The sequence below is a fragment of the Nicotiana tabacum genome, chromosome 4 (genome assembly GCF_000715075.1).
Source record: "Nicotiana tabacum cultivar K326 chromosome 4, ASM71507v2, whole genome shotgun sequence".
Taxonomy (NCBI): domain Eukaryota; kingdom Viridiplantae; phylum Streptophyta; class Magnoliopsida; order Solanales; family Solanaceae; genus Nicotiana; species Nicotiana tabacum.
In genome coordinates, this window is record NC_134083.1 from 68,778,615 (window position 1) to 68,798,495 (window position 19,881).

A 19,881-nucleotide genomic window follows, 5' to 3' on the forward strand; every position below is an offset into this window, starting at 1 on the left:
CACTTTTTTTTCTTCTAAAAACTTGTCACACATTAAAACTTTGAGAAAAAAAAAATATTTTTGACTTTGTAGAAGCTTGACCAGACTATAAGACTTAATAGTAAATTGTTAGGAAACTAGGCCCTTCACATGTGACTTGAGTGCCCAGTGTAAATGAAAGTAGAACTTAGTAGTAAAGTTTCCTTAAAATACCTTATGGAAAAGGCTATCGCTCACCCTTATAATAAGGGATACCATATTACTGCTACATACACTTTTAGAGAATTTAAATTATTTTAAAATCAGTTCCTTTTTTACAGGGGATGATCAACTACAGAACTACACGGTCGGATTGAATTTGATATCTTCAATAGAGAATATGACCATAAAATTATTATGTTCTTTTTCTAGTGGTAAATGACTAGATTCTATTTTTATGCAACAAATATCGTTAAATACTTAAACAACTCACACTTCTTTTGTTTAAATTTGTATGAAACTCTTTCTATTTTGGGATGTTTCAAAATGTTTAACACAATTATATTTCTATATAAAGTTTTCACAACTTTTGAATATTTACATCCATTAAGTTATTCTTACTTCAATTTTAATATGAAGTTTGCTCTTCTACCAATCAGTTGTATTCTAACATTTTCTTTTATCATCAATAATATACGTATATAAGTTAAATTAACATACTAAATTTGGTGTCAAGTTAAATATCTTTAGGTAAAGTGAAATGAAAAGAGGAATCTCTTTCAAAATGCAACTAAAGCAAATTAAATGGACAGTAGCAATCGACTATAGCAGTGTGAACCCAATTTAAACATGCAGACAAAGCTTTCACATGGTGCTAATGACTGTGGGCTCAAAGATATCTACTTGATTTTGACATCAGTAGTTAGAATAATAATCATGCATATTTCCACAAGACGTGATTCCCTTTCTCAAAATAAACTTCTACCTATTGTGTGGAGAGTGGGCCATTTTTCTCTCGTAGAATCCATGTATTCCAATTTTATAATGAATGACGTAGATTTAATTTGTTAGTTCATGCTACATGTTTAATATATCTAATAAATTCAAAGACGTAAAAGATGAAACTCAATACAATTTACTATATCCTATGGAATCCGTCAAAACTAATACGGAAAGCCAACCAATATTTTCAAATCGTACGTATTGATTTATTTATGTGGGCATGTTCAGTGGTGTAAATAGAATTTGCATAAGCAATATCGTTCTATTGTTATAATTTGTGATGGCCTGACTTAAAGTTTCATTTTGTGTCCCAAATTGCATATATTGCATATGCTTAACTAGGGATGGATTTATAGTCCTGGTGTACGTCAACTGTCATGGGCGGCTTTCCAACCATGCCCCATGACCCCTTGGACGCGCCCCGTGGCGTCCTGGCCAGCCTCCCAACGCCCGTCGTCACGGTCGGCCCCGTGGTCTCGGCAGCTCCAAGTAACAAGCGCGCATGTGCCTCTGTCGCCCCACCGATAGCCATCGCCAGCGCCCAGCCACAGGCAAAAGCCAACAGTGCCGCGCGCGCAGACAATGCCGCGCACGCAGACCCTGATGCTAAAGACAAAGTTGCTGCCAACGGACTTGTTGCTGCTTTGTAGAAGACTAAGTCCTTTTCATTGTAAATATAGAGTAGTTTTGCTGCATTTTCTTTAAGTGTGATTTTCCAGCTTTCATAGGTCTAGTCATGTAACTTTAGTTTATTTTTTTTAAGCATTATTAAGGGGGACCAAGCAATCAAAACTTTCAAGCAAGCAAACAATTCCCTGTACTGGTGTCTCTCCCCCCCGACACCGTCTTATTTTCTGTAATAGCTTTCATTCAATGCAATCAAGCTTTCTTTCATTCTCAATTCTCTTTTCTGTTCTCTTTCAATTGCTCATGACATTGGTTTTCCCATACGGCACTGACAATCTAGTCTAGCATACGGAGGGGACCTCAGTTGGCGGACAGCAACCGTACTGACATCGGTTGCCTAGCCTTACTTCGCCCTTCCAAGGAACTTCAGGAAGGCGCCGCGTAACAGTTGGTATCAGAGCCTAGGCTCGACATCGGACGAGGGATTACATTGCAATTACCACCATTTCTGACCATGGTGAATTATGGGGATCGCATCGCGACCCTTGAGGGAACGGTTGACGCATTACGGCCCATCGTGGAAATGGTGCCCGATCTAAAGACCAGCCTAGTGCAAAGGTTGGACGACCTGGACCGCAGACTCATCCAGGCCGAAGTTGACATAGAAAACATTAGTCGCGACTCTGAAGGAGGCCGGCAAACAGCAGCCACAGAGGCAGCTGAAATTTTTGGTAAATTTGAGGTCCTCCAGCAGGAGCGTGCCGAGGATTTGGCCAACAGGGAACAAGAGGCAGACAGGGTGACTGCCATGCAACAAATCATAGACAACTTGACAGGCCAGCTCAATATTGTCAATGCTGCTTTACAAGGCCTACTTCGAGGAGGCGGAAACCAATTTGGGGGTGGTGTGAACCTCGCCCCCATGGCACAAAAGCTGAAAATTCCTGAGCCAAAGCCATACAGTGGAGCTCGGAATGCCAAAGAAGTGAAAAATTTCATTTTTGACATCGAGCAATACTTCGATGCCGTGGGAAGCCTAGAAGAAGCTAAGAAGGTAGCAATTGCTGCCATGTATCTTCAGGGTGATGCCAAACTCTGGTGGCGGGTGAAGTACGAAGCCATCAAGGCTGGTGAAGATGCCCTCGAGATATGGGCGGAACTGAAGGCAGCCATACGCCTACAGTTCTTCCCCGAAAATATTGAGTACAATGCCAGGAGAAAGTTGCGAGAGCTCCGCCAGACCAAATCAGTGCGAGATTACGTACGGGAATTCTCTGCGCTCATGCTGAACATCCGTGACATGGGGGACAAAGACAAACTCTTCACCTTCCTGGAAGGGTTGAAACCTTATGCCCGGATGGAGTTGCAGAGACAAAGGGTAGACACGTTGCCTAAGGTAATCCAAGCAGCAGAGTGCCTTGGGGATTACCAAGTGGAAGCCCGGAAGGATAGGCCTCAACAGCCTGTCCGAGGAGGATACAAAGGGGGCCAACCAAACACTGGTGGCCCTAGCAGAAGTGGAGGAGACCGGAGTGCACCCAAATCCAAGGCTCCCTCTTCCAGCAGTACTAGTGCTGCATCTAACAACAATGATCGGGGGAGGAAGCCCCCCTCAGGATGTCGTCATTGCGGCGGACCACATTGGAATAATGAATGTCCACATGCACAGATGAACGCCCATCAAACTTTTGAGGATGGGACGGATGACGACGCCGATGATGCGGACCAGACCGAGCCAGTAGGTGCATTCAATGCAATTGTTGGCTCCATTTCTGAGCCCTTAGCGGGAACCAGTGCCGGTATCCGCAAGAAGAAGGACCCATGTCCAATTGCCAGGAAAGGAAATAAGAAGGCGAATTTGAGAACTCCTCCTCATCAAGAGAGGACCCTAATGTTCGTTGACATGAAGGTAAATGGCAAGCCCATTCGGGCAATGATAGACACGGGTGCCACCCACAACTACTTAGCCTCGACTCAGGTGGAGCGTCTTGGACTAGTTGTAAGAAAGGGCAAAGGTCGTGTGAAGGCTATCAACTCACCACCTCAACCAGTGGGTGGAATAGCCAAAGAAGTACCAGTGAAGCTTGGCCCTTATAAAGGAAAGTTCAACCTGCGCGTAGTGATCATAGATGACTTTGAGTTAATAGTAGGGTTAGAATTCCTGAGACAGACCAACACCATGCCCGCACCGTATGCAGACATGCTACTGATGATGGGGGCAAATGGGGCCAAGCCTTGCATTATTCCGTGCATTCCCATGAAGATGGCAGCCGAGAACATCTCGGCCTTGCAGTTAAAGAAGGGGGTAAAAAGACATGAACCCACGTTCCTGGCTACCCTCTGCATGGAAGATATAGAACGCTCCTCGGGTCCCATTCCTGCACCCGTGAAGGAGTTACTTCTGGAATTTGAAGACATCATGCCACAAGACATGCCAAAGCGTCTTCCGCCTAGGCGAACTGTGGACCATGAGATTGAGTTGGTGCCGGGTGCGAAGCCACCTGCCCGGGCGCCATACAGAATGTCACAACCCGAACTCACCGAGCTTCGGAGACAATTGACGGAAATGCTAGACACAAGGATCATTGTGCCCTCCAAGTCCCCATACGTGTCCCCTGTGCTATTCCAAAAGAAACATGATGGTATTTTACGACTCTGCGTGGATTACCGGGCTCTAAACAAAATCACCGTGAAAAACAAGTACCCTGTTCCGCTAATGGCAGACTTGTTTGATAGACTGGGTGGTGCGACGGTATTCACCAAAATAGACCTGAGGACAGGTTATTGGCAAGTTCGGATTGCAGATGGTGATGAGCACAAGACGACTTGTGTGACAAGATATGGGTCGTACGACTTCCTAGTTATGCCCTTTGGCTTGACTAACGCGCCAGCCACATTTTGCACCTTGATGAACCAAGTCTTCCGAGAATACATTGATGAATTCGTCGTGGTTTATTTGGATGACATTGTGGTATATAGCCAGATACTAGAAGAACACCTGGAGCATTTGCGGAAGGTCCTAGCCCGATTGCGGGAGCACGAATTATATGCGAAGCTATCCAAGTGCTCCTTTGCTCAGAAACAAATTGACTTCCTCGGACATGTCATCGAGGAAGGGAGGATCAAGATGGACCAGCAGAAGATTCAGGCCATTACAGAATGGCCGCCTCCTAAGGATATACATGCCTTGAGGTCGTTCCTTGGCCTATGCAACTTCTATCGGCGGTTTGTGAAAAGTTACTCCCTCATTGCAGTGCCGCTGACAGAACTTCTCAAGAAGGCCACCCCGTGGGATTGGGGCCCCAAGCGGGCAGAGGCCTTCGACGCATTGAAGATGGCTATGTCTAGTAGCCTAGTCTTGGCCCTCCCTGACTTGGCAAAGCCATTCGAAGTGCAAACGGATGCCTCCGACTATGCACTTGGTGGAGTATTGCTACAAGAAGGGCATCCCATAGCGTACGAGAGCCAGAAACTGAAGGATGCAGAGCGGCGCTATGCCGCCCATGAGAAAGAATTATTAGCTGTCGTTCATTGCTTACACCTTTGGAGGCATTATCTACTGGGAGCCCCATTCGTGGTCAATACAGACAACACAGCCGTTAGCCATTTCATGACCCAGCCAAAGCTGAATGGACGACAGGCTAGGTGGCAGGAACTCCTAGCGAAATTTCACTTCAACCTGGAGTACCGAAGTGGAAAGACCAATCATGTTGCTGATGCACTCAGTCGGAGAGCTGATCTAGCATCGATGTGTGTACTCGCCGCCCTAAAGGGAAGCGAAGTAACCACCACCATAAAAGACCAGATACAGGATCTACTCATCAAGGATCCTGCTGCACAGTATTTGGTTGATTTGGTAGGACAGGGCAAGACTCGCCAGTTCTACACTGAAGATGGGTTCCTGAAGGTGAAAGGGAACCGACTTTATGTTCCTAAAGGAGGAGATCTGCGACGGACTCTTCTTGCAGAATGCCACGATACTTTGTGGGCCGGTCATCCCGGCGAGGAACGCACCATGGCATTACTTCGCCGTGCATATTATTGGCCTCAAATGGTCGATGACGTCGCTCAGTATGTGAAGACTTGTCTAGTATGCCAGAAAGATAAGTCAGACCGCTTGACGCAGGCAGGGCTCTTGGAACCACTAGCTGTACCAAAAAGACCTTGGGAAAGCGTTTCCCTGGACTTCATCATCGGATTGCCCAAGGTCGGAGATCTCACAACTATCTTGGTTGTGGTGGATCGGTTTTCCAAGTATGCTACCTTTATAGCAGCCCCACAATATATATCAGCAGAAGATACAGCTCGACTATTCTTCTCTCATGTCGTCAAATATTAGAGCTTACCTAAAGACATTGTTAGTGATCGTGACTCACGCTTCACTAGCAATTTTTGGACCCAACTCTTTAAGTGCCTCGGGTTAAAATTGAGTCATAGCTCAAGTTTTCATCCGCAATCTGATGGCCAGACGGAGCGATTCAATGGCATGCTAGAGGAATATCTCCGGCACTTTGTGACCGGATCGCAGAAGAATTGGGTGAAGCTTCTGGATGCTGCTCAACTGTATTTCAATTCACAAAAGAGCTCAAGTACCAACAAAAACGCTTTTAAAATTATTACCGGACAGCAACCGCTACTCCCACACACAGTGAACGCACCAAACATGTCAAAATCTCCTCGGGCTGCTAGCTTCTCAAAAGAATGGAAGCAAAATTTGGAGATAGTGCGGAGCTATCTTGTCAAAGCCCAAAAGTGGATGAAGAGGCATGCTGATCAGAATCGCCGCTTTGTGGAATACCAGGTGGGAGACAAAGTTATGGTCAAAATCCCAAAGCGGTACTTGTTTGCAGGGGTCCATAACCCTCGCCTATTGCAAAAATATATTGGACCCTTGTCCATTGAAAGGCGCATTGGGAAAGTTGTATACCGGGTGGATACCCCAGCTTGGTGGAAAATCCATCTTGTTTTCCATGTCAGTCTCCTGAAACCTTTTCGGGAAGATATGGAGGATCCTTCACGAAGCCAACTCACAATACCAAGTATTCGAGGCCCCAATTCAACCGGAAAAAGGCGTGCTGAAGCTATTCTTGATGATCGAGTGATTCACGCCTCAAGAAAAGATCACCAGGAGTTCTTGGTGAAATGGCAGGGATGTGATGCAGAGGAGAATACTTGGGAGAGGGGAACAAACCTCAAAGCCTACAAGAGCCTGATTGATGATTACCTTGCAAGAAAGGCGCCGAGGACGTCGCCAACTCAGGTGGGGGAGAATGTCATGGGCGGCTTTCCAACCATGCCCCATGACCCCTTGGACGCGCCCCGTGGCGTCCTGGCCAGCCTCCCAACGCCCGTCGCCACGGTCGGCCCCGTGGTCTCGGCAGCTCCAAGTGACAAGCGCGCATGTGCCTCTGTCGCCCCACCGATAGCCATCGCCAGCGCCCAGCCACAGGCAAAAGCCAACAGCGCCGCGCGCGCAGACCCTGATGCTAAAGACAAAGTTGCTGCCAACGGACTTGTTGCTGCTTTGTAGAAGACTAAGTCCTTTTCATTGTAAATATAGAGTAGTTTTGCTGCATTTTCTTTAAGTGTGATTTTCCAGCTTTCATAGGTCTAGTCATGTAACTTTAGTTTATTTTTTTTAAGCATTATTAAGGGGGACCAAGCAATCAAAACTTTCAAGCAAGCAAACAATTCCCTGTACTGGTGTCTCTCCCCCCCGACACCGTCTTGTTTTCTGTAATAGCTTTCATTCAATGCAATCAAGCTTTCTTTCATTCTCAATTCTCTTTTCTGTTCTCTTTCAATTGCTCATGACATTGGTTTTCCCGTACGGCACTGACAATCTAGTCTAGCGTACGGAGGGGACCTCAGTTGGCGGACAGCAACCGTACTGACATCGGTTGCCTAGCCTTACGTCGCCCTTCCAAGGAACTTCAGGAAGGCGCCGCGTAACACAACCCATGATCTTTTTCACAAACTAGGTATTTTATATATGTATTTTTTAAAGTTGGTCTAATATTATTTGTTGGCCCTATTGCTCTAAAAAAGTTGAATGGTATACTTGTTTGAATACTAAGTTGTTTACCCAAAGGAATAGGAATCAAATCTCACTTAATAGTATTTTTTTCCTCTTTTTTTTGTGGTGTACCCATCTAAAAATTGAAGGGGAGCCTTGATGTAACTGGTAAAGTTGTTGTCATGTGACCAGGAGGTCATGGGTTCGAGCCGTGAAAAACCTCTTGTGAAAATGCAGGGTAAAGCTGCGTACAATAGATCCTTGTGGTCCAGCCCTTTTCCGAACCCCGTGCATAGCGGGAGCTTAGTGCACGGACTGCCATTTTTTACCCATCTAAAATTCTAGATCCGCCTATGTTAACTTAACCATGGTTGAGAACAAGTCCGGGTCTAAAGGCTTGGGCACGTGAGGAGTTGGCTTCAACTGTTGAAATGAGTTACCTATTTTATTTCTATTATTGTTGTTATTATTATTATTATTATTATTATTATTATTATTATTATTATTATTATTATTATTATTATTATTATTAATTTATACAAATAAGTACTATAAAGAAAAGTGTTACAATATTTTTTTTGTTATTTGATTGAGGTTATTTTATACCAATAAATTTATAAATTATGATAATTGTCTTCACTGATTAATTAGTATATTGACAACGTAATGAATTTCTTTTCCAATATTTTCTGAAACTGCATGAACACAAAAGTATCCATACACCGGTTTCTTTTAGTGCAATTCGACATATTATAATAGGTTATTTACGATTTATTTTAGATATTCACTAATAAGTGTTACTTAATATAATGAACTACAATTATAACTTAAATTGATCAGAAGAAGTAAATATTTTTGACACCGTTAATGCTCAAAACTTAAGTTATTACATTATGTACGTTTATTTCTTTTTCTTGTTTGTGATGATAAACAAACCAAAATTTGTGGACCTCTTGCTATTTTTTTCTTCTTTTAAATCCGCTATTTTTTGTCTGATTAATTTGTTGTTTAGAAAGCAAATTTTGTTATTAGTATAAATATTTTATAAAATAAATTTAAAAGGTCTCAAGATACATGGATAACGTAGAATTTGATGCTCCCGATCAATATGTCTGCTAACTCATAAAAGTGCGAGACAAAATGACACAAGACCCCTTCACAGATGTTCCCAGGGTGACCTGCATACTTATTACTGTGACACTATGCTCCAAACTTTGTTTTGGTTTTTGGAGCATGCATCCTATCTGATATATATACACTTTATTATAAAGTTGAAAAGTCTTGAATTCCAAAAGCATACTTTCTCCCTTTCCCAGTTCCTTTAGTACTAGTTCTTTTCGCCCTTCTTCTTTACTCAATTGTTGATACCATCCCAATTAGTAGCTAGCTTTAATTACTTAATCTCTATATTTTCTTCTCATAAAAGCCCGGCCCCTTTATGATTCCATTCTAGTAGTTTTATTTGCTAAATTTGCATATGGGGGCTGGATTTTCTAGCTTGGCGGATCATGAGAAATTAACAAGTGATGGTTCCTCAAAGCCTGGACTTGAAGACTTGTCGGAGAGCTGCATAGCTTTGGTCCTTACGCACCTCGACCCCACTGAGATCTGTAAATTTGCTAGCGTGAATACAACATTCCGTCAAGCTTCCTTGACTGATGTTGTCTGGGAAACAAAGTTGCCTGAAAATTATCGAATTCTTGTGAAAAACCTCTGGGACGAAGGTTCATGTTCCTACAGCTTAACCAAGAAAGAGATGTTTGCCAGGTTATGTCGTCCTAATCATTTTGGCACTAGCAAAAACAAGGTATGTACCTACGACTCAGTCTTTGGGATCTCTCAGCTCGATCTATTCTCGTGTAATGTTTATTGCTAAAATTAAGAAATTTGACTTTCAAATAATTGGAACAGATAGAGTAGAAGAAAAATCTTAACTTTTTTTTTAATTGAATAAACCGTACTTTTTGTGAAATAGAATTTACAAGAACTCTTCTTCACAAAATGTGTAGTAGCTAGGAGTCCTACTTATGTTATTCTAATTTCTTGCTTTCTTCTTGTTTCGTCCACCTTGGTTTAACGTTAATTGTAGTACGTACAGTTTCTAATATCATTATTGCAGACGTTTTGGCTGGAAAAGAATAGAGGGATATGTGTGTGTATATCGTGGAAGGAAATGAAGATAACAGGCATAGAAGACAGGAGATACTGGAGCCATAACTCTTCTGATGAATCAAGGTTTTTCCATTAATTCTCTGACTTTCAGTTAAATCAGCACTTCTCAATTTTAATTTAACATATATGGTAGCATTACTTTAATTTTACATAGTAAATGAAGGAATTAGATCGAGATGGCTTTGATTATGGAATATGAATGCTGCTGATATTCGTCAGGCCAGAAGCACTATGAAATTAAAAGGCCGTACATGTAAAAAAAAACGTCTGTTATGTAGAGCACAAATGAAAGTAATCGCTATGGTAAGGCCTCGGGTTAACTAGAGGTCTAAAGTTGGAGCTTTAGAAATAAAGTCTGTGGTAAGTAGCCCTTTACCTCTAATTAACGTGTTACTTTCTATAACAAATCCGAATTAATCGTGCCCTTTATTATCAAGAATTTGAGTTTTAGGAGTTGAGTTACTTAAAAGAAAAGAAATAAATTAAATTAGAGGTGGAAATGATGCATCTCAAGCTGTCAAAGAAGTGATCCTTCCAAGGATACCATTCTATCTTTTTTAACTTTTCATGTATAGTTTGTTTGACTAGCGCATAATTATTTTAACACTTTATACTATTGGTTTCTTTGATATTGGAGATAACGTGCCAAGAAAAAGTTTACTACTAGTAAAACATACTGTGGACTGTTGCCAGCAAACCGCAGGATCAAGCTCTAATAATTGAAGGAATGAAATTTGACATCTGAATCAACATGTTGAAAGAGGGAACTATGAGTTTTGCCTCAAAGAACAGAAAAACAAAAAAGATTTTTTTCCAAATCATGAGTTTAATTTGATAAATTACAGTATATATTTACATTATCATTTTACCTAAAAGATAACTATAACTGTCTACAAGTAACTGTTTATAAAAAAAGGTTACTGCTACATCATGTTAAAATACGTGATTAATAGTGTAAAACAATTTTACTCTTCAATGCATATAAGTTGTACATCTTTTCAGTATTAGGTCTAGCGTGCATATTTACACGACAAATTCTTTATTTGGTTACCATTTTTCAGCTCAGCATTAGCTGTCATCCCATGTAAAGATGCTCTTATGTATATAAGAAGTCAAATACATGTGTTTGAGAAAAATGAAAACCGGTTCTACATATATCCTTTTGATAAGCTTTCAAGATTATAATATAGTAATCTCTTTCCACTTTGTTCTTATTTTTTATGTATAATAACTTGGTTTATACATATAACGTTTTCCCAACCAATCCTGACTATACAAATATATTATCAAATCCACAGATTCGGTACAGTTGCATTTCTTAAACAAATATGGTGGGTAGAAGTGGAAGGAAACCTGGAATTCGAATTCCCAGTAGGGAAATACAGCCTATTCTTTCGTCTGCAGCTGGGAAAAAACTCGAGAAAAGTACTAGGCCGACGAATCTGCAATGTTGAACAAGTCCATGGATGGAATATCAAACCGGTGCAGTTTCAATTATCATCATCAAATGGTCAGCTTGCCACTGCACAATATTATTTGAATGAGCCAGGAAAATGGACACAATATCATGTGGGAGATTTTGTGGTGGAAAATTCTACCATGCCAACAAAGTTAAAATTCTCAATGACTCAAATTGATTGCACCCACACTAAAGGTGGTCTTTCCTTAGACTCTGTGCTCATTCTCCCTGCTGAGATTTGACCGACAAAAGTAGGTTAACGTAAATTGTAGGTACAGATCAGTAAACATGTGGGTTCGAAATTTCAGTAGAGACAAGAAAGGTAGGTGATTTCTTAACTACCGTTATTTAATTTTAGGAAAAATGTAATCATATAAATTCCAGTCAACTAGCACATGTTGCAGATGAAAATAAGTTTCTTTTGCTTCCTTCTTACCTAATTATCTTAGCTACTATGAATTTGTAATCCATTAACGTATTGTGTCATACTCTAACTTGTATCAACACGTTAACCTTGTATTCCTGTGGACGCGAAATATCAAATATGATTTCTTGTATACTACACAATCACTTTTTACAAGTCAAATTCTACGAGCCTATCAAGACAATGCTTTCTGACTCATTGCATGAAAATTTATTAATCTCTGATGTTATGATAGAAGATTCTAAAAAAGAAGTAAGAAAAAAAAGAAAAGAAATTGAAACGAAGATACGAACCTAAAATAATTTGTGAAAAGTATAGTTGATCTATGGAGATCTTTTAAATGTAATTCAATTGAAGTCGTAATTTGACCACAAACAATAAAGTCTGTTTACGGCTGACGAGATGATAGTGAGATAAATAGACCCTAAAACCCATGATTGGTACCATTAAAGGCATCAAGTCAAATCTCCTGGATGCAAGATTTTGAGGAAAAATGATACCTCACTTTTAATCGCGTTATTTAAAATATATATACAGTTTATAATGTATTTAATGATTAGTCAATTTTGCTTAAACTTCATAACACAACGTCCTAGAATTTAAACCTCAAAGTTCAAACTTCAGGACATCGTGTCCTAAAGTTCAAAAATTATGTCTAAAAGTTTGAATCTTATGTCCTGAATTTTAAATTAGTAATTCAAAAATTCAGGACAATTTAGCTAAAAAATTCAGGATACTAAGTCCTGAATTTTCAAATTCAGGAAACCTAATCCTGAAGTTTGGGTGAATTGGCTAATCCTTAAATACACTATAAATTGTGAATATATTTTAAATAGCGGGGCCTAAAAGTGGCCATTTGCACTTCGCCTAAAATCATAACTAGCAATCTGCTAGAAACTTATATCAGCCGCTAGCCACAAATTACAACATACATTTTATAGCCCAAAACAAATTCTAATGGCTAGCCAATGAAATTGAGGAAAAATCAGAAATAGTCAGATTTACAATTGGTAATTGAAAAATAGTCACAGTTTCAAAAGTAACCGGAATTTAGCCGCTTTTTCATGTGAAGTTAAAATCTGAACAAAACACCCTAAAAATTCGCAAAAGTTCCAGTATAATATGCTGGAGTTCGAATTTTTTACATATGAGATTCCAACATAATCTGCTGGAATTTCATAATATGCTGGAAGTTTATATGCAGGAGCTCCAAAATCCAGCATATTATGCTGGAACTTTCTGTGTGTTGAAGTTCAAACATAATATGCTGGAAGTTTATATGCCGGAACTCCATAATCCAGCATATTATATTGGAACTTTCCGTATTTCAGTAAAATAGTGGCTACTTCTCAATGACTTTACAAATGTTGGCTATTTTTCAATTAGCAGTCCAAAAATTGGCTAGTCCGTGCTATTTTTATACAATTTATACTACAAAGACGGAATCTTTTAGATGTTTCACTACATGCAGTTCATGTGCACCCTTGTATAAAATGTATATACGCTTTTTACACGTCATAGAATAATATATATAATTTTTATACATTATAGAACAATTTATACATTTAGGATACATAAAAAATGCTCGGGATATATTAATGATATATTGGGGATACATTACGAAACTCATGATACACTCTAGATACATTACGTGTACACATTATACATCAAAAATGTGTATATAATTTATATACATTTTGTTTATACACTAGTCAATACACAATGTGCATACAGTTTTGGTACATTGTATGGACAGATTATACACTCATGATACAAAAATACACACGGGATACGTTCAATATGCACTTTGGATACACAAGCACACTCAAAATACACTCAATATACACTAAGGATATACTAGCAAACTTGGGATATTTATACATTGCTAAAAAAATAAAATACAACTTTATACAAAACTGTAATAAAATCATCGTGTATGTACACAACTTCAGTTGGAATATAACTTTTATAATATACACTGAAAAATATATGATACACTTTATATACAAAAATTTATACAAATGTGTGTGTGTGTGTGTGTGTGTGTGTGTGTATATATATATATATATATATATATATATATATATATATATATATATATATATATATATATATATATATATATATATATATATATATATTGTATAACTAAGTATATTAATTTTTTGTAACAAAATTATTATACAAAATATAACTATATAAATATAATAGTGCATATATAATTTTTAGATTCTATGTATATAAAACTTTTATATGAAGTTACATTGTATCTTCCAATCACCATTAAAATTTTAACTCACCGCCAATACCCACTTCAAAAGATCTTTATTTATAAAATACCATTAGGACCCGAATAATAATAAAAAAGATGATGAATAAGAAGAAGCAGTCACATAAACTAAAATAATAAGAAGAAGCAAAATTATTGCATTTCTTAAGTTTTTTTAAATTAATAGCTCAAAATTACAAAATGAATCAATAAGAAATAAGAAAAGAGATAAATATAAGAAGAGGGACTGAATTTAAATGAATTGAGCTAGTGAACAAATGCATGTCCAAATTTATATAAGTGTCTTTGTAAAATTGACTTGCTAACTGTTAAGTAACCAAAATAAATAAATAAAATATGAATGCAAATTGGAGAGAGAGAGAGGGGAGAAAGATATGGGGAAAAGGAAAGTAGTGGGGGGAAGACGTAAAAAGAGAAAATAAGTTATATGGAGAAGGAAAACATACCATGGGTAGAAAAAAAAATAGTACTTATTTATCTAATACTTCAAAATTAGGCTAAGTTCAATCTATAGGTTGTTGGCGGCCCAAGAGGAGAAAAATCTGTGCATTGAGAAAAATGGGGGATTTACACTCGTATTTTATATTTGTAGCATATTTTAATCTGTATTCTATTTTTAAAAATTATTGATTTGGTAGCCAACTGATAAAAAATCCGTAATAATATGACAATTACACCCCTGACAAAAAATATAAAACCTGCATCACACATTAATCGCGTGATCTGCAACCTCATTCGTGAAAAAAGATCTCCTCCTCTCCTCTCAACAACTTTATTATAAAAAATAGAAACTTGTTCAGATTCATCTTCAGAATCACATTTGCATGAAATTCTTTCACCTTGAAACTAAAACTTCATATTAATATAGCATGGAGTTGTTTCATGTTGAAGCAAAAACTTTATGCTAATATAGTATGAAATTGTTTCACATTGAAGCTAAGACTTTAAAACTTCATGCTAATGCATGCTGAAGTTATTTATCCCGCAGTCTACAGTTTTGTCATGAGTTTATCCGAATTTTCAGTCTAAACATGCTGAAGTTATTTAGTTCATTTGCTAAAATTTCAGACTAAACATACTTAAGTTATTTAGTTCATTTGCTAAAATTTCAGATTAAACATGCTTAAATTTTTATGTAATTTTCTAATGAGTTTTTGCTAATGCATATTGAAGTTATTTAGTTTATTTGCTAAATCTTCAGACTAAATATGCTTAAGTTTTTTAGTTCATTTGCTAAAAATTCAGACTAAACATGCTTAAGTTATTTAGTTCTTTTGCTAAAACTTAAGACTAAACATGCTTAAGTTTTTTAGTTCATTTGCTAAACCTTCAGACTAAACATGCTTACGTTATTTAGTTCATTTGCTAAAACTTCAGACTAAACATGCTTAAATTTTTGTCTTGCAGTATGTAATTTTCTAATGAGTTTTTGTTAATGCATGCTGAAGTTATTTAGTTTCTTTGCTAAAATTTCATACCAAACACATGCTGAAAATTTGTCATTCAGTCTACAGTTTTGTCATGAGTTTTATCCGAAACTTTAGTCTAAACAAGCTGGAGTTTTTTAGTTCATTTGCTAAAACTTCGGACTAAACATGCTTAAGTTATTGTCTTGCGGTATGTAATTTTTTAATTAGTTTTTTCTAATGCATGCTGGAGTTATTTAGTTTATTTGCTAAAACTTCATACCAAAACATGATAAAGTTTTGTCCTGCAGTCTATAGTTTTATCAATAGTCACTAAAACATAATGCATTTATAGCTACAAAATCTCATCTACAAATCTAAATTTCGTGGCTAGTACCTAACAATAGCCACAAAAATTAGAGTTGCGTCGCTTTTTACAAATTCGTAAAATTTCTTAGCCAAAAAAATTAAATTGACAAAGCTAATTCCTCATTTTTGCTATGGTTGCTAATTATCGTGGCAACAATTACCTAAATAGCTATAAATTTATTGCTACGGTATAATTTCGTAGCTAATCATAAGTTTTTGCCACACATTAAAAGTTATTGTAGCAAAAGTAATCTTTTAGCTACAATTAATTTTTTGAAACAAACTATTGTAGCTAAAATAAATATTTTTGCTTCAAGTTATAAAATATCGTGGCAATAGTTGATTTAAAAGCTATGATTATTTGTCATGAAGACATGATATAGCCACGGATCTTTTGATATGATAAAATTTCGTAGCTAACCATTAGTTTTTGCTACATGCTAAAACTTATTGTAGCAATACTAATATTTAGTCCCAATAAATTATTTAAAATAAAGGTTGTATCTGAATAAATAATTTTGCTTTAAGTTCTAAATAAACTATTGCTACATTTGGCTTAACAATTATTTGTCACAAATGATATAAACCACAGATTTATCACTATGATAAAATTTCGTAGCTATTTAAGTATTACCACGAATTGAAACGTACTGTAGCAATAGTAATATTTTACGACTATTAAATTAGTTGAAACACAATCCTCTAGTTAATGGATAATTTTGCTTCAAGTTAGAAACAAATTCAAAATAGTTGGCTTAATAGTTACAATTTTTTATCAAGAAAAAAATGAATAGTAACAGATTCAAAATTTCAATAAACTTTTATAGTTGACTGTAATTATATAATCGTGCATTTGAGGTTACCATTGCAATAATAATATTTTAACCATAATAAATTAGGTCAACATTTTTTAAAGATGAATATTTTTGCTTCGAGTATGAAAGTCATGAAAAGACTTGGTCTAACATTTTTTAAAGATGAATATTTTTGCTTCGAGTATGAAAATCATGAAAAGACTTGGTCTAGAAATATTAATTAAAAAATTAATTAAATTTAAAAATAACAAAGATTAAAAAGGATGAAAAATAATCTTCAGTCTTAAAATTGAATCTAAACAGTATAAAAACTATAATAAAAAAAGCGTATAGTAAAATAGCAACGATTCTAAAGTGAAAAACAAAATTTATTGTTGGTTTTTATGCTAACTAATAGCAAAAAAATTAGAAATAGAACTTTCTGCCGCTAACATTATTATTCATATTAAGTTTTCCGGTTAGTTACACAAAATACTCCTATAGTATTAATCAATTTCAGATATATCCGTTGTATTTTAAATTTAAACTTATATCCCATATATTATTGAAATTCTACACTTACACCCTCTATGAGGTATATCTGTAACTACTTTTTTTAAAAATATAATGTTAAATGATAAATTATAATTATAAATAATTTTTTATGTACTTATTTTTTATGATATTTTAAGAAGAGAAGAAATATATTTTTTGAAAATATTTATTAATGTCATTGATTAGAAAATTAATAAATATTTTTTGAAATATGTATCTCTTGAAATTCTTAAATAGAAAATTAATACAAATTATTTATTTAGAAGACTAGAAATTTTGTGTATTTTGCATAATCGATTTATCTGTCGAAGCTCTTACATATAGTGATGTTATTCTTATTTTTTTATATAAATATTTAAACCTCCTATATAATAAAAATATTACACAAATGAAATTTTATCCAACTAAGTAAATTTAAAATAACTTTGAAGCAGATGAATAAATAAACAAACTAAAATAAAAATGAGATATTCATATTATGAGTTTCGAAAGATATATGTTTCAAAATATATTTATTATATTCCTTCGTCAATTGGGTGAATACAACTTTTCGACAAAAATATTTATTTTCTTTGTAAGTTTCATGATAGTAAATACATAAAAATTTTATATTTATAATTTAATTTTTCTTTTAATAAGTATGTTTTGATGTACTTAGTTATGGATATACCTCATAAGAGCTGTAATCGTAAGATTTTCATAAAATATAGTAAAGTTTATAAGTGTTTAGGTCCTGGGTTTGAGTCACGCTGGAGGAGAAGTGTGGAGACACTATAGATCCTCCTAATTTGCAAGGGATTTAAAAGAGAAAAAAAATACCATTATTGTGTGCATGCCTAATTACAACATCGAATTTAAACAAATATAATTTTATACCAATTACATTGTACAACAAATTATTTATATTGTACACCGAATCAAAGAATTAAGAATTTAATATAATTAATATGCAAGAAGGGGCTGTGTCTCTTTTACGACTATTATTCGATATTTTATAAACTTAAATAATTTCAATATTATTAGGTTCTATTTCAAAATGCTGATAATTTAATATGGTTGATAAAGGAGTTTATAAAAAAAATTACTCCATTAGTATATCATTATTCATACTAAACAAAGTATTACTTGTGATTTTCAAATATAATTTAAATAAAAATTAACTTTTTGCTTGTATCTATTTACATTGATCGCTAATTGTATTCAATTTGAATATGCATAATTAATGGTCTAATGTTATTTTGATAACTTAATAATTACTATCATAAATCTAATTAAGCACTAATATTTTTTAAAATTAATATAATTGAAATAGGAGAATATAGCAAACTAAGAATATCAAATAGTACAAAAGAAGCTTTAAAGAAAAAGGTAAATTAGAATACCTTCATTTTATTTAAATAGTTTATTGTTTCTATGTTACTTATTATAAATTAAGTATTTATAATATTATTCCTTTTGGTTTTTGGTAGTTGTTTTTATTACTTATATTCGTTAGCACTCACATTTTTTGCATTTAATGTATTACGTGTCTTATTAAAAATTAAAAGAAAGTAAAAATCTATAGTATAACAACAAGTAAAGAAACGACAAAGGCCCAAAGCAAAAATCCCTAAAACCTAAACTACACTCTGACCTCCTTTCTCTCCCGCTGCCACCTCCCCTTCCCCACTTTTCTATTTCATTCTTTAACCAAGGCTAAATTAAGAAGATCGAGAATGACAAAGAAGAGCGAGAGAGAACCCAATCGCTTCTCTATTCTCGGGCAGTCGGGCAGAAGAGGTAAGCTCATATCTCTATATTTTAGGGCTTGTAAATCTTTTTATACCTACTTCACTTGGATTTTTGGGTACAATTTTGCGGACTATTCCAGCAATTTGATAGATATTGTATCTTATTTTTGATAAGTAGTGATTGATAATTTGAACAGAAGCAATATTTCAAAATTCGGATGAAGATAATTTAAGTTGTTTAAAAAGTGTTCAAATTTTTTTTTTTAACTTCTTTTGTTGCTTTGTATATTTTTCTTTTGTTATCTATTAGAAATTCTTGTAAAATCAATACATATTTTTTGTCTGCTTGAAATTCTATCAATATTTTTACTAATTGAACTTTCAACTCAGTTGTACTTGTTAAAAACATATATGATCAATTATTTTTGCTTCGTGGTGTTAAAAATATTTTTTCATGTAGATTGGTGGAGTTAGAGCAATGACAAGTTAAAACCAAGATAAGGTGCAGTTAAAGACCCGAGGAGGAATGAAAGAAGAAGACGGTGTCCTAGAAAAATTGTGCATCGTGAATGCTTCGAAATTTACAATTATGTGTAACTTGAAACCTATTGTGGAATATAAATTCTTTTTATCCTTAGCTACGTTATTAAAAGCTTATGTGTAACTTTGAATTTGTTTTGGAATCTAAAATATTTGGAATTTTAGCTATTATGAAAATTATTTTGACTAGTTATTCTTGTAGCAAATTCTTTAATTTGTGGCAATAAAAGTTTGAATTCGTGGCTATATATATATATATATATCACGTAACAAAAATATGGTTATACGTTCTCACTTTTTGTAGCAAATGAAGAAATCTTTAGCTATAATTTTATATATTTCATGGCAAGAGAATGGATTCTTAGCTACCTAAATATTTGTGGCAAATACTTCAATTCATAGCTATGAATTTTTGAACTTGTAGCTGAAAAACATACTATTGCCATGAAACTAAAATACAAAAATAGCCGCAAGATTTGAATTTTCGTGGCAAACAAATTAAGTCTTTTGCCACAGTAAAATACCTTGTAGCACAATAT

The 19,881-nt window shown here is 35.5% G+C and overlaps 1 protein-coding gene and 1 long non-coding RNA gene across 2 annotated transcripts; both read left to right on the forward strand.

Moving 5' to 3' along the window:
- Positions 1-8,774: 8,774 nt before the first annotated feature.
- On the forward strand, positions 8,775-11,791 carry LOC107760528 (F-box protein PP2-A13-like). Its single transcript, XM_016578591.2, has 3 exons — positions 8,775-9,410; positions 9,723-9,838; positions 11,074-11,791. Exons 1-3 carry the CDS (start codon positions 9,081-9,083, stop codon positions 11,474-11,476), a joined length of 849 nt encoding a protein of 282 aa, XP_016434077.1. The 5' UTR covers positions 8,775-9,080; the 3' UTR covers positions 11,477-11,791.
- A 6,888-nt stretch (positions 11,792-18,679) lies between these two features.
- LOC107797314 (uncharacterized) lies at positions 18,680-19,439 on the forward strand. Its single transcript, XR_001650663.2, has 2 exons — positions 18,680-18,851; positions 19,263-19,439. It is a non-coding gene; the product is annotated as an uncharacterized LOC107797314 (long non-coding RNA).
- The last annotated feature ends 442 nt before the right edge of the window (positions 19,440-19,881 follow it).